The 15,132-nt window shown below is 41.7% G+C and overlaps 1 protein-coding gene and 1 long non-coding RNA gene across 2 annotated transcripts in view; one reads left to right on the forward strand and one right to left on the reverse strand.

The window, feature by feature from the left end:
• SPTLC3 (serine palmitoyltransferase long chain base subunit 3) overlaps positions 1–15,132 on the reverse strand; it is a 131,270-nt gene that overhangs the window by 23,954 nt on the left and 92,184 nt on the right. Inside the window, exon 9 of the mRNA XM_054723873.1 lies at positions 10,781–10,907. Coding sequence (XP_054579848.1) covers positions 10,781–10,907 — 127 coding nt within the window. The remainder of the gene's footprint in view (positions 1–10,780; positions 10,908–15,132) is intronic.
• LOC129150871 (uncharacterized) overlaps positions 1–15,132 on the forward strand; it is an 18,430-nt gene continuing 3,298 nt past the window's right edge. The window contains exons 1-2 of the long non-coding RNA XR_008557638.1: positions 1–150; positions 552–666. This is a non-coding gene — a long non-coding RNA (uncharacterized LOC129150871). The remainder of the gene's footprint in view (positions 151–551; positions 667–15,132) is intronic.

A 15,132-nucleotide genomic window follows, 5' to 3' on the forward strand; every position in this document is an offset into this window, starting at 1 on the left:
AAAACATCGCGCACATGATCCTCTATTCTCCTTACCATGTTGGTGGCAATCTTGGAAGTCATATGTTTAAGCTGGAGGAGCCACAAGAGAGAAGGAGGCTGGGTTCCTGGAAGAGAAAACTGCTCAACAGGAACACCCATTTTGGATTTGGTATGAGCAAAAAATAAATTTCTGTTGTGTTATGCCATAGGTATGTTGGGGTTTGTCTGTTAGAGTAACTAATTCACTGATTTACCTTAAGTAATATGGTCTTATAAAGAAAGGTACCATATAATTTTCAAGGAATCAAAATCTTCATGCCTTCTACTTTTCATTGGCTATATGGTGTAAAGGGAAACTCTACATTTTTTGTGTGAATTTTAGTTTCTCAACCTCTTATTACTTGTCACCAAGTAATGTCATGAAAATATGAAGTTTCTTAATTGAAAAAAACCCTAAGTGCAAATCATCATTAACATGGGGAAAGGGATGGAAGGAAGACCCCCCAGAATACTCTGTGGAAAATGTAATTTTTGCATACTTAAGAATGAACCTACTGTCTTCTATTTTAGAAATGCACTTCAACTTGGACACAGAAGATTATCTGGTGCCAAGTATTTGCTGATTACTGTGTATAAAAAAGTCAAATGCACCTTTGAGCTTTGGATGGTGTCTCCATAGGAAACCGTAAGTAAAGGATTTGGCTAACAGCTTGGGTAACAAAGGAAAAACTCCATTTTTGCTTCTGCTATTTGGGCATCATTGGCTTGAATTATCCAGCTTACTCACCTCTATATTAGATGGTATCTAAACAAAGCTACCAAAAGAATATCATTTATCAAAAGAATAGAAAAGGAACTTTAGATTTTGGCCTATGCATGTACCCACCGAGGAAGTGATTATAACTCAAGTATTTAAAACAAAATAACTCTACAGGTAACTGCTAAAAAAATGATATTTTAATTGTTTGTAGATAATGATTAGATTCTAAGCTTTGCCCAGTAATCTGCTTCAAACACCAAATCAGGTCACTCAATATTCATTCATTCACATATTTGATTCTTAAGGCACAATTAACTAATCACTACCTATTTGAAGGACCAGAGTGGGATATGTATGACTACCATTATAAAAGCGATAGATGGCATGAGACTGAGAAGGCTGAACAGGGGCTCAGAAGATAAAGAATAGGTATAGTGGGTTGAGGAGAGAGATAGGGCCTTCTAGACAGAGGAACCACCATGAGCCTACATACTAGAGGTACCCATGCCTGCTGAGTAGTTGATGGGATATGCCCAAAGCTTACACTGAATGAGGTCATTCACTCAGCCAACAGGTACTGCTTGAGGTTGAGGACAGTGTTCCTGCCCTCATGGCATTTGTATTCTCCTGGGGAGACAGATAGTAACTGAGGAGACAAGTGCATAATTTCAGGTGGTGCTAAGTGCTATGAAGAAAACATGGTTGACATAAGGGAGTAGATAGAGTAACCCACAAGGAAGGTGGGGATATTTTAGAAAGCGTGGTTAGGGAAGGTCCTGCTGGGTTGGTGACAGGAGCTAGGAGGACCATTCCAGCATGAACCCCCATTCCAAGTTGTTCTGAGTCCATATATCATCTGGGCCCCACGTTTCACTCTGGGCCTGTTCTGAGAGATGAGTTCAAGTATCAGCAGCAAGGAAGGTCTGTGTGGTAGCCAAGGGGTCAGATATGAGGGAGGTTGACACCACTGGAAAATCAGAGAAGGCCCCTTTGTTTTTTTTTTTATTTGTTTCTATTTTGTAGAAAAATTATCTCTTTCTTTGTGGGGCTAAGAAAAACTTTATCTGTGACAATTTTTGACTTATCTGTGTTTTTGAACCGGATCTGGACTCCTTCAACGAACAGAACACATGCCCTCTCTCCATTGCTAGTTCCTTTTTGTATAAAACAGCAGCCACCTTTAGCCCCTTGGATTTCCCAGTTAATAGAACCAGGGATTTTGCAATGAAAGGAGGAAATATTCTGTTTTAATTTTAGAATAGGCAGTGTCACCATACAATAGTGACACCATAATGTTGATTTAAAGGACATCCCTTCCCCAGTTCAGGAATGGAGAGTCTTCCTCCCAGAGCCAGATACTCAGAGGGCAAAAAAATAATCCCATTAACTGAGCTTTCACTCCCTGGACCTGCCAAAGGCAGCATGTGATGTGCAAACAGAGTCCTAGGGCCGAGGTAACACCTTCTTCACAGACGGAATGTTCTGAATACTTCCCAAGTCAAGCAAGAAATTAAAACCCCAGAAAGATTTACTGTGAGGAAGCCCTCTGTGGAGGAGTGTGTCTATTTAATACTTCTCCTCAGATGCCAGGCCGATCACATTTTTAGTTTTCTAAAGGGCAAAAGAAGCTCGGCTTGAGGAAGGATCACTTGTGTTGGCACATGGCTGCAGGTACTTATTTTCAGCCTCAGTTTCCTCATCCCTCTCTTATTGACCTTCTTTCTAAAGTTCACCAAAAGCTGGGTGTCCACACTCTGACAGGCTTCGTAAGCTTTTTCTTCAGATTGAAAGTGGGGAATTGTGGTAATTATGTGGATAAAATATAAGTTTGATTGATAGTGTCTAAGATGCTTGAGGAATATAAATTGGAAGTGTAACAAGAATAAGGGCATCAGGTGAGCAGATCACCTTTTCTTAGAAAAATGCCAATATCATTTCAACACTGTGTTATCAAATTGTAACCATCACAACAGGAGAATGAGTAGCCAATGGGAGGGTGATAATTATAGTATAAAGTTAAGCAGACTCCAGTACATATTGGAGGAAAAGCCATTCTTTCTAAGTTATGAATTTGTCATAATTGAATGTAAGCTTAACTTGTCATAATTTAAAGTTAATATTGCTGCCCATTGAGGAGTTCTTTTCTCACCCAATGGATTCCACCTATTGAAGATGCACTGATAAGTAATTTAACTATATGGATAGTACTCTGTCCATACCAAGAGACATGAGTTATTACAGAAATGGTCATATATCTACCAAATGCCTACTATCAAATCAAGTAATATAACCCTTGTGAGCATGAACTCTTAATAGCTTTAAATACTTCAAAAAGTTACATGAAGGCACAGATTGAAGGGGGAGCCTGTTGTGAAGCATATATACTTCCTGAGGGCATAAAGCTCTTGGCTATTCCTGATACCAGAGTGGTCACAGGCATGGGAGGAACAGGTGAGGTGCTTGCAGTAAATAAGTGAACAGGGTTGAGGAAACAGAGGGGTTTAAATAAGTAGATTAAAATGTGTTTCATGCCTTTTTCCTGGGTTTTCTCTTATTTTTGTCTGTCCTTCCTCCTCCTATCCTGCTAGGTCATCTATCCATGTCTGCATTTGTCAAAATTGCATCCTCTGTTCTCTCTACTTCCCTGCTGCACAATACCCTCACCTGTTTCCTTCCTTTGCATCCAGGGTGGGGAACCTTTCTTCTGCCAAGGGCCATTTGGATATTTATAACCTCATTCATAGGTCATACAAAATTATCAACTTAGAAATTAGCCTGCTATATTTGGTCAAACATTTAATTCACTCACTTCTAATGCATTGGCAGGGCCAGACCAAATGATTTCAAGGGCCTTATACGGCCCGTGGGCCAGACATTCCCCACTCCTGCTTTACATAGAAAATTGCTTCCAAAACTTGAGCCCATATCAGAGTCACCTGCAGGGAAGGTGAAAACAGATTGCTGCCCTGCCCTTAGAGTTTCTGATTCAGGAATGCTTGTTGCAGTTCTCCTAAGTTCCCAGGCGATGCTGATGCTGCTGGTCCAGGGACCACACTTTGAGAACCATTGCTATACAACAGTGTGTGGACATTTTCTCTCTTCTATCAGGTAGTCCCATCACTTCAGATGATTGGGAACACATAAGCAACTTTTTCTGACATCCATGGCATTTAATTAGCATATAAATGTCAGGAGCAAAACTAGACATGAACATAGGCAAGAAGTCCAAGGAAAAGGCTGATCTTAGTGAGCAAGTCTAGTTGCTGAGATGGCCAATATTAAGTGTTTAGAGATCCTGCTGCAGTCTTTTGATGAAAAGATGTTCCTAACAGATATTTTATTAGCACCCAATCATGGCAATGTACAATTGGAGCTTAGAATATTTCTTTTTAATTCAACTTGAAAATATGTACTGGAGGCCTACTATGTGTCAAGCACTGTGCTGATCCCTGGTGATATGATGATGGTTTCTAGCCATAAGAAATATACAATCCATTGGTGCCTGATGGAGGAACAGGATGACTGATTATGAGGTCATTATATGGCAGTGGTTATCAAAGTGTGGGTTCCCGACGGGCAAGATCAGCACCACCTGGGAGCTTATGAGAATTGCGACAAGAATTTCTGAATCATCCCTCCAGATGGCTTTGATACATGCTCAAGTTTGAGAACCATGCTTCTACATAAAGGAAAGGAAAAGAGGTGCATAGTTGTGCAAAGGAAATGTAAAGAGAACAGAAGAGGAAATTCTGGCAAATGCAGACAGGGAAGGGGCCTAACCAAAAAAAAAAAAAGAGAGAGATAGAGAGAGAGAGAGAGAGAGAGAGAGAGAGAGAGAGAGAGAGAGAGAGAGAAAGAACAGACAGAACATTAAAAAAAAAAAGAATATTTCCATAATTAAGAGAATACTGTTTTCAAATAGAGAGAACTAGGCAGGGTGGTCCAACAAGTCTGGTTGAAAAAGCGACAGTTGGGTAGGTGGGCCAGGAGGACATTTGTGGAAGCAGGCCTGGAAATGGGCAGAGGGTGCTGAACACTGAGCGGGGAGGAGGAGGGGAGAGAGGGCAGAACAGGCCATATTTTCAAGAAGCTTTACATCCAGCAATGGAAGGGATGCAACTCAGTGGCTGTCTGAAGAGGGAGAAGGAGTAAGGGAAGGCTCTTTAGGTTGAAGGAAATGAATAAGTTCATGGTTGAGAAGAGGGCCCAGTGGTTTTAGAAGGTGGAAAGGGAGAGAATCAAACACAGATATGAAAGAGATAAGGGCAGTTTATCTGCTGAATTAAGAGGCAAATACAGAATGATTCTAACTTTCAACAAATATTTGAGTACCTGAAATTGCCAGGCACTGTTCTAAGTGTAATGAATAAAATAGACAAATGCCTTTATTTCTGAAATTTACATCCTAGTGAGGGAAAACAGAAGACAAGTATATCTAGATCTAGATAGACCAGTGGTCGGCAAACTCATTAGTCAACAGAGCCAAATATCAATACAACGATTGAAATTTCTTTTGAGAGCCAAATTTTTTAAACTTAAACTATATAGGTAGGTACATTGTTATTAACTTAATTAGGGTACTCCTAAGCTGGCCTTTGCAAAAAACTCAAGGGGCCAAAGAGCCACATGTGGCTCGAGAGCCGCGGTTTGCTGACCACTGAGATAGACATATCTATCTATCTATCTATCTATCTATCTATCTATCTATCTATCTATCTATCTACCTACCTACCTGTCTATCATCTATCTATATCTTTTCAGGCACTTGTAAATGCTATAAAGACTTAAGCAAGGTGAGGAGAATTGGAGGGCCTGGAGGGTGTACAATTTAAGATAGTGCTGCTCCCCTCATTGGCTGATTGTGAGCTAAGATGGGAGGAGAGGAAGAGTGTGGGTCATGCAGATAATGCTCAGAGATGCTGTTCCAGAGAGGCCAGCAAAAGCTGCTCCCTGCATTGTAAGAAAAGCAAGGATGCCAGCTGCTTGGAATGGGTCAAGAAGGGAAAGAGTGGTGGGAAATGACAGACCATATCATGAAGCTTGAAGGCTACAGTCCAGACTTTACATTGAGATGGGAGGCAATGAAAAGTTTTGAGTGGAGGAGTGATGTGGTCTGAGTTACATTTTTTAAAATAGAATTTTGGCTTCTGTTTGGAGAACAAGTCATAAAAAAGCAAGAGCAGAAGTGGGGAGACTCTCCTGGAGTCTCCAGTAATCTAGGTGAGAGCTGCTGGAAGGAGGGGTGGGTGTGGTGAGAAGCGACCGGATTTTAGATATGTGTCACAGGAAATCGTGCAGGATGTGCTGTGGGAGCAGGTCTGAGGTCTGAGAGAAAGGCAGAATTCCAGAATGGGCAAAACTGACTGGAAAGTGTAGAGAAGGGAAGAAATCAGATGAGTTAAAAATAACAGTAACTGTTAACTTTTATTGAGTGTTAACTGTGTATCAAGCATCAGGCTAAGTTCATTATCTACATGACCATTGAATCCTCCTGACAATCCCAATTTACAATCAAGGAACTGAGGCTAACGAAGGTAAGCACCTTGCCAATCATGCAGCAAATGTGGGGCAGGGAACTGGGCCCTGAGCAGTCGGGCTGCAGAACACACCCCTTAATCCTCCTTGTGATACAACCTCCATTGTCTCAGAAGTGAAAGGGTGCCCAGAGCTGGGGAGGGGAGTGTGGGGAGGCAAGGCCATGATTAAGAGCTCAAAAAGAACATTGACTGATTCATTGAAAAGCTACAAATATTAAATAAATAATAAGAGAACTATTGACAATGCTTGCTTTAGGGGGCCATTGGTGTGGTTTGGGGCTCACCCTCCTGTGGCTGCTTGGGCCATATCTGTCTAGATCAGTGGTTCCCAACATGGGGCACATGCCCCACAGAGGGGCAACTTGATTTTTAAGGGGGGCAATTCGAGAATGAGTTATTGACAGTGAATTTTTTGCATTTTGTATGGTTCGAGGGGCCTCATATATAGTATATAAATATATATTGTGACATATTTATCCATTTCAGTTCTCCATTAAATATTTTGAAACTTTATTTGCTATTTTTTCATATTGCTTCATATTATTATTATTTTTTAAACAATTTCTTAGTGATTTCTTCCTCAGTACTTCAACTGCCCTTTTGTTCTTTTATTTTTCTCTTTCATGGATGCCATGTTCTTTGGAAGCTTGTTTAGACCAAGTTAATGGCCTTTTATGCTTCCTCCACATGAATAGGAGTTCACTTTTTCAATAGTAAGAATTATGTGTCACTGGGGGGCATCAGGATTTTAGAGATGCTTAGGTGGGGCATGGCCAAAATAAGGTTGGAAACCACTGGTCTAGATGAAGAAAATGACCGACCTGGAATCTTTCTCGACCTCTTTAAAAGTGATGCCAATCATTGGAGGTGCCCAATCACAAAGGGGTCCCCTCAGTGGCCACAACTTATGTAGAACTGATTCCAGGCTCCCAGTCCTCTGAGGTGAACAGCCCCTCGATCCTGTTTAGCATAGACACTGGCACTGAAATCGAGTAAGCTGGCGAGATGGAAGTTGAGTCACGACATATTTATTAAGCCGAGCACGGGCTTTGACACTCAGAGGAACACCAAATTAATTCAAGACACATTTCTAGCTCTTAAAAGGGTTGTAGCATTGGTTTGGCTGGTGGACCACCCAACATCCATTAGGATGGAGAAACCAGATCTTCACTTTGGGCTCATTGTGCTGCACGGAGTGACAGGCCAGGAGATGAAACGGGTCTCCGTGCATGTGGGACGCACGCGCGAGCGACAGGCCCAGAGCCCCCCCAGCCTGTGTGCATTAACTCCACCAGCAGCCAGGCTGCAGGGTGGAGGTGGCTGTTTGTGCATAAACACTGTCATTTCACTGGGACTTCTATTTCATCTTTGAACCTTGGCTTCAAAGGAATACTGACCTTATTCCTGTAGCTCGCCTTTCTTTGAAGCGCATGGCTTTGCATTGCAGATTAAAGTGAAGACATTCATCAAGGAAGAGATCTGGCCAACGCTCCCCAAACTCCACCCGAAACAAAGCCTTGAAAGGCTCCAATCACAGTAACAGTGGAGTGGGCTGGGGATGACGGCTTGGAGCCAGGCCCTCTTTCTTAGATCCTATCCTGTAAGGCAGTTCCGGCGTGACATAGTGCTTTCCTTTGAGCGTTGGGCAACTTTACCCTGAGAGTCTGTCTATCTCAGCAGAAAGGGGCGAGTTAAACGCAATATCCCCAACCTGTCCTGCTCATTTTATTTAAAGCAGGCATTGTCGTAAATGAGGCCAACATGATCATTCAGCTGTGCCTTTGAATTCTTCAAAAGACGTGTCAGGCAGAACCATCTGAAACTCGGCTGATGACTGTCAATTTTCTTTCCTATTACTTTCCTTTGTTCATTCCTTTGAAAAGAAACTGTCCTCTCTTTCTCCCTGGTTCTCCTATCTCAGTTCTAAGAAAACTAGCTGTTCACATAGCTTTCTCTGTTACTTATTTCTCTCTTGTGAGAGGAGTGAGGTGAGGAACTTAAACTGAGAGGTTAAAAGTAATAACCAAATAATTATTTAATTTTAAAGCAAAGAGAGAAAAAACAAGGGAAATATCTCCCACTGGAAAGGAGTAAAAATTGCTGATTGACAACTATCAAAGGAGAAATGGTTATGTCTTTAATGTAATTTTTCTGCAGATCTTCAACTATGATTAGATACACACAACAAGTTCTGTCTGGGACGAAGGGGTAAAGCAATCCAGAGGAAAGAAGAAAATGTCAAGTTGGGTACGTGACAACATACACATAAAAGGGCTTAAGAAATATGCAAATTTTCAGAATAACTTTTTTTTTCTAGTTATTCATCTGTAAAATAAGACAAAGGATAATTCTGTTCATTGCAAGACAATTCATTTAACTTGCTCATCAGCACAAATCTCAAATCATTGTTTTCCATGAAGAAGTGGGTGAAGTTCAAGATCAATTAGTGGCATCATGAGAAACCAGTGGTGCCAGGCCAGTTTTGTACCCATCATGAGAACTCATGTGGGAATGGTGTAGCTCTACTTCTAGCTTCAGTTTTAAAAGACTGAAATCTATCTGCTTATCCATGTCATATCTAAATCCCTTAATATACTACGCTCCCCAAATGTGGGTGTGGCCATGTGACTAGTTTGGGCCAGTGGACTGCAAGCGAGGTGATGAGTGTCACTTCCAGGCTGATGCTCTCTTTCTCTCCACCATGGTGCCCAAGGAAGCCATATGCTGAGATGGCCAAGCCTCAAGCTAGCAGTAGCGTGAATCACTGCCCCCATGGTGGCAAACTTTGCAGAGAATTGTCTGATTTGTAATAGATGTGGTACAAACAAGAAATAAACCTTGGTTTTGTTAAGCCACTGGGAATTTCAAGGCTTACTTGTTATGCCAGCATAACTTATCCTGACTAATCCAGGATCTTGGAGTACATGTAGTCTTACCCCACTTCCACCATAAGAATCCTTCTTATAGCACCCTTGAAATATGGTCTAAATTCTTGAACACCTCAGGAATAACAGCAAATAACATAGCGAGCCATTATATAATGCTTACTATATAATTATTTTCAGACATAATTTTAAGTATTTTACATGTCTCACAAAAACCGTAACGCATCAATAATATTTCCCTTATTTTACATCCAGAGGAAATGAAGCATAGAGAAGTAACTTGCTCAGGGTTAAACAGAAAAGTTAAGTCATTTGCCTAAGGCCACACAGTGAGTAAGTGGTATTCTAGGTGTCAAAGCCAAGGAGTTGCTTTCAGTCTAGTCCCTTAACCATCATACCATGTGGCTTCCCTAGATTGGATTTTCATTTCCTTTTCACTCAGACTGTTCAATAAGACATGGAATAATAAAACCCAAAAGACAAGACTGGAAGGGATCCTAGAGATCAATCAATATCTGTCTTTTACATGGAGGAGGAACAATGTCACTTTGAGAGTCATTTTCCCGGTTTTGTGAAAAAGGTCTGTCTTGGGAGTTTTCAAACTAGTGACCTGGGGGATCGCTAGGACTCAGTAGAAAGGTCTCAGGGGCCACCAGTTTGGAGATTAGAACAGACCAACTCTGTTCTAATCGATTCTATATAGTGGGCTTCTAGGTAAAATTTGTATGTGGCCTATTCTGTTGCTTTGATAAAATTAAAGAATGATGGATTTCTGTAGGCTTCCACTGAAATAGTAGGCTTGTAAGGCTGAACTAAATAATAGGACTGCACATCAGCTGGAGGTGGGGTGGGACACATGGATTGTTTAGCCCAGTGGCCAGTTCTGGTCCCGTATAATTTGCTACTTCCATGAATGCACTTGCCAGATGTCTGGCATCAAGAAGTGACTAATTCACCACTGTTATTTGCACTATGATATGCAGTAAAAATCTATGAATTATATCTGAAAGATAGAAGGAGATCTCCAAGAAGTTTTGATGAAACAATATTTCAAAAAGAAGATTAAGCTCATTTGGGTTGAGCAAAGTGACACACTTTGGCTATGGTGACCCAATTTCAAAGAAATGGCTGTAAAGTTTTCATTGTGTGTTGGTTTGTCCATATTCAATGGCCAATGGTGGATTTCCTTTCCCATGAAAGAAAGGCAGAAAGAAAGAACAAAAGGAAGATGGGGAGAAAGATTTTAAAAAAAGAATATCAATTGACTAATAGCCCTGAGAAAGCACAGGCAAACACATGGCATTGTTTGCTTCATTTTTAACACAACTAATACACAAAATTATCCAAATTTGCTGATCACATTAAGAAGTAAATTAGAAAGTTTTGCTTTTAAAAAAGCATTCCTTTTTTGTGCGCTGACAGCAGTTCTAGTACATATGTGTAATATGTATAATGTATATTAGGTACTATTTATGTACACATGGCTTGATTTATAAATTGAGTTACATTAAGTCAAAGGTATATATTACAGAAGAGGAAAATTGATGGGGCAAAAGGACACAAGGAGAGGTCTAGAAAGGATTTCATGGGAGCCATGCTCACCGCAGGCCTGCTTACCTTGCGTGGTCCCATCCAGTCCCATGATGAATTTCATTGATCTGATGATTTGCTCTGCTATTGGGGGGCTCATGGAGGTAGCATAAACAGCACTATGTGAGTGAACCCGTAAATAATCCACAAGGTCCTTTAATAAAGGAGGTAAATCCAAAAACAAGGCAAGTAAGTCTCAGTGTTGGTGATGAAAGTCACTTTTTGTCCCAACCCCATTCATCATAGCATGAGACATTTGATTCTTGAACGTGCTGCGATTTTTAATAGGCATTACCAAACTTTTTTTTTTTTATCGCTCTTCTTAGTTTCTCCCTCAAAACCTTAGAAGGTATACAATAAAGGCAGCAACTTTGGAGTTGAGGTCTGTAAAGCCAAACCAGATGTGTAAAAGAGAAATGATTTCCCAAACATTTGTTGAGTATTTAGTATGTACAAGCACTGGCTTAGTATTCAGGAGTGTCCAAAGAATACAGGATGTGATCTTGCCATTGTGCATACTGCATTACATTGTGCCCATGAAAAAGTAATGGTGGGAAAAGTAACGAGAAATAAACTAATATATGCAACAGAGCTATAGACTGCAGAGAAAAGAGAGGGACTTCTTGCTAGCTGGAGTAGGTAGGGAAGGTTCCAGCGAGAAGGTGAAATTTATTATGTTTTGAAGAATAAAGACAAATATAGAACAAAAGAAAACTTGGATGGGGGATAGAGTGGCAGAAGGGAGAAGTGTGAAATTAAACCACAGTGTAGATTAGAACCAGATAAACTCTGGTTATGCCTTGGGCGGTAGGAAACTACTGAAACTTTAGTGCAACACTATTTGGAGTGTTGACTCACTACAGAATGCTGGTCCTCAGTGGGAGGAATGATTGGCTCCTAAGGCCAAACCTAAGGTCCCAGGGAGGTCTGCTGAGAGCCCGAAGAAGCTCCTAAAGTCACAGTCAGGAGGGCCACAGAGCTGGCATCTGGAGGTGTTCAGTTCCAGCTGGGAAGACCATCTATCTTCCCACCTGTACTGGCTCCTTGCCTGGGACCTTCAGGGTGTTCTGCAGAAAAGCTAATGGGCTGATGACGGCTCTCTGTATTAGCAGTGGGGTCTGTAAAGGATCAGCCACCTTCTCTTCTAAGATAACAAGACAGTTTAGAATCCCACTGAGATGTCTGATCAATTGTTCCCTCATGTAGGTGAACTGGGGGAGCTGTGCTTTTGGCAGGCTCATCTCTTCCTAACCTCCCCTTTATTGGCCACATCTATGTCCACTTCTGAACCTTGAACTGTGCACCATCCTCCACTTTTCTATCTCACTTGGGGTCTGGTGCCATGGTTGTTCACAAGCATTGTAAACATTCATAGCTCATCTTCAGGAAAGAGAGTGACCTGCCTCACAGCTGGTTGGTAATATGATGCCTCTACCCGGCCCAGGGCAGGGGAACTGGTAGCTCCATTCTGTCCTTCCTGCATCCTTCATATGCCCTTCATTCTAAGTCCCCTCTTCATACATCGTTCTTCCCAAATTCCTCTCTCTCTTCTCCTTCATTTCACATTCTTTTTTTTCCATTCCTTTTTTGTTTCTTCCTCCTTCCTTCTACTCTGAGTCCCCCTCTTCTTTTAATTTCAAATTCTCCACTAAATTTTTTTCTCTCCTTTTCTGTTTCCTCCCTCCTTCCTTCATTTTTTTCTCTTTTCTCTCCCTCCCCACCCTGCCACCTACCTTTTTGCTCTGGGCTATATTCTAAATGTGGGAGTCCAAGAAGAGAAGACAGGTATAAAAACTAGTCCTTGGCAGGTATTATCCACTTATCTTAAAATTAAAATTTGATTCTGTCTATTCTTTTGTTTAGTGAATCTCATAAAAACAGTTGGGTTGGCTTTCACCTTATTTGAAGAGTATGTGCATGATGATGGCCTGACCTAAGGCACTGGCCACAGGCATTTGTGAAGTTCATTTTGGAGGATGGTGGGGGTAGGGGCACTGTTCAAAGCGAGAGAGCGAGAGAGAGAGAGAGAGAGAGAGAGAGAGAGAGAGCCATTTCCCAGAGCAGGTGCACTAGCTCTATGCTCAGTGCTTCTTTTTGAGCAGCAGCTGGGGTTTCCTTTCTCTGTTGAGAGCTGATGCCACCTAGCAGGATGCCGAGGAAGCCAACTAGAAGACCTGGGAGGGTGCAGGCGACAGGATGATGGGTGCTCCTGTGGACCTGAGTCAGGAAAGGGCTGTTTCAGGGAGGTGGTCCAGTCTTGAAGGATGGGTAGATTTGGATATAGGCAGAAGAGGAGAAAGGCATGGGCATGTGCTAAAACTAGGAATACAGATGGCATCTTATTCAGCAAACAATGGAGGAGTCGATTGGGAGTAGAGAGAGAAGCTAGTGCTTCCAAAAAAGGTGATGAGGGGTTGTCTCCTTAGAGAAGATATGACCTTGGAGTTACAGCACAGGCTCTGGAATCTGATTGCTCAGGTTCAAGCCCTGGCTCTGCCACTTACTGATTTGTGACCATGGGCAAATTACTAAACCTCTCTGTGCTTTCACTTTTTTCTCTGAAAAATGAGAAAATAGTTACGTTTACTTCAGAGTCATTATAAGGATTAAATGAGTTAATACACATATGGTGCTTAGAGTAGGATCTGATACATAGTGAATACCTGATGCTATCAACAAGTATTAATAGATTGCCAACTTAGAGATTCTTAGAACTGGGAGCATGGGGTGGGAGGAGGGGACCAAAATATAAAAACTCCTTGGAGTCCTTTTATTCCAGCTCCCCTATTTTGCAGAGAGTAATGTTCGAGGGCTATGATATAGCCATAGATGAAACTCATTGGCTGGCTGAGGTTCCATTTTACAAACTTCACATGTGTTAACACATTTTAGCTTTATAATAGCTCTATGAGGTAGGTACTGTTTTCATCTCCATTTTATAGATGGGATTGCTGAGTCACAGAAAGGATCAGAAAAGAATTCAACCAAAGAGTGGTTGGATAGCAAGGATTTAGACCCCAAGTGTCTGACTCTAGAGTCCCCACCCCTAATACCACACTATACTACCTCTCCGGACAGGGGAGGAGGGACCAGGAGGTGACCAAGAGAAGACCACCTTCACTTTTACTTTTTCCTAGTCCACAAGGATTGTTCCTCTTTTTTGAGAGGCTGTTATAATTCCTTATATATTCAAGTGTTTATAGAGCCGAACAGTAGATTGAATTGCATCAGTATCAAGTGTTTCACGTATATTAATCTTATTTCTCCAAAGAGACTGAAACCTCCTTGAGAGCAGGGAACAGAGTTGTTATACACTTCTCTGAAAATCCATAGTGGTGGCTACTTAGCAGGGGTCTGGTAAATATTGATGGTCTAATGGAGAGCAGGGGCCTTTATGGATTGAGGAAGGATAGTGAGGGTCCCTGAAACTAAACAGCAAGCATTCTATGGAAAACAACTATAATGATACTCTCTTAGCCTTGGGGCATTGCTGACAAAGATCAGACAAAAAACAAAACAAAGGTGTCTTTGATCCTTAAAGGGCTCTTCTCAATGTCCCCAACCCTCAACTTTTCTTAGAATATAGAGAAATGTCTTAAGATCACATGCATTCTATTAGAACAAATGCCCCCGCAATGCAATATCACATCCTTTTAACATTAAGCCTATCTTGCCCATAATCTTCTTTCTCCTAGATGAAGTCCACTTTCTATCAGAGTCTGAGTGTATGGACAGGGGCTAATTTGCTTATGTGGTTTAGAAAGTGGGGTTCTTTGAGTAACTTCTGCAAAGCATCAAGGAAAGCCTTGTTTTCTGTTTTTCTTTTTCTTTTTTTAAATTCCCTCCTAGCATTCCCCCATTGGGTGCCATGAGCCATGAATTAAGAGTTGGCTTTGGTCTTTTTTGCAAGGCGGGTCTGGGTTGTGTCTTCCTTCAGGGTGGGTTAGAGGTCTTCTTAGACCGAAGTTTCCATGTCCATTTGTACGTTCAAAACCCTGATTATTTTCTCTACCCATAGGCTTGGAGTTCAAGGACAAGGGTGGCTTTTCTGAGAAAATCAGACAGGAGACTCTTAGAATAAACATCTTGGTGTTCATTCCATGACCCCCATTTACTTCAAAGGGCTGTTAAATGCAGCCAGGGCTGAGCACAGAGGGCAGAGCTGGCTTCTGCAAGGGGCCTGCCTTCGTCTGGCACACAGGCTTCTGGGGCTGATGCTCTCTCCATACGTGGCTGCCTGTTCCCACTGCCCTCCTCCAGAATTCCAGCCCTGCAGCCTATCAATCATGAAGGCTACCTTTGCTTCATTCATTTGCAAGCCTCTGGTCAGTCTGCGGAGGTTATGAAAGATAGGGGTCAGCACCAGACATGCAAGAGAA

This window comes from Eptesicus fuscus, chromosome 12 (assembly GCF_027574615.1).
Source record: "Eptesicus fuscus isolate TK198812 chromosome 12, DD_ASM_mEF_20220401, whole genome shotgun sequence".
Taxonomy (NCBI): Eukaryota; Metazoa; Chordata; class Mammalia; order Chiroptera; family Vespertilionidae; genus Eptesicus; species Eptesicus fuscus.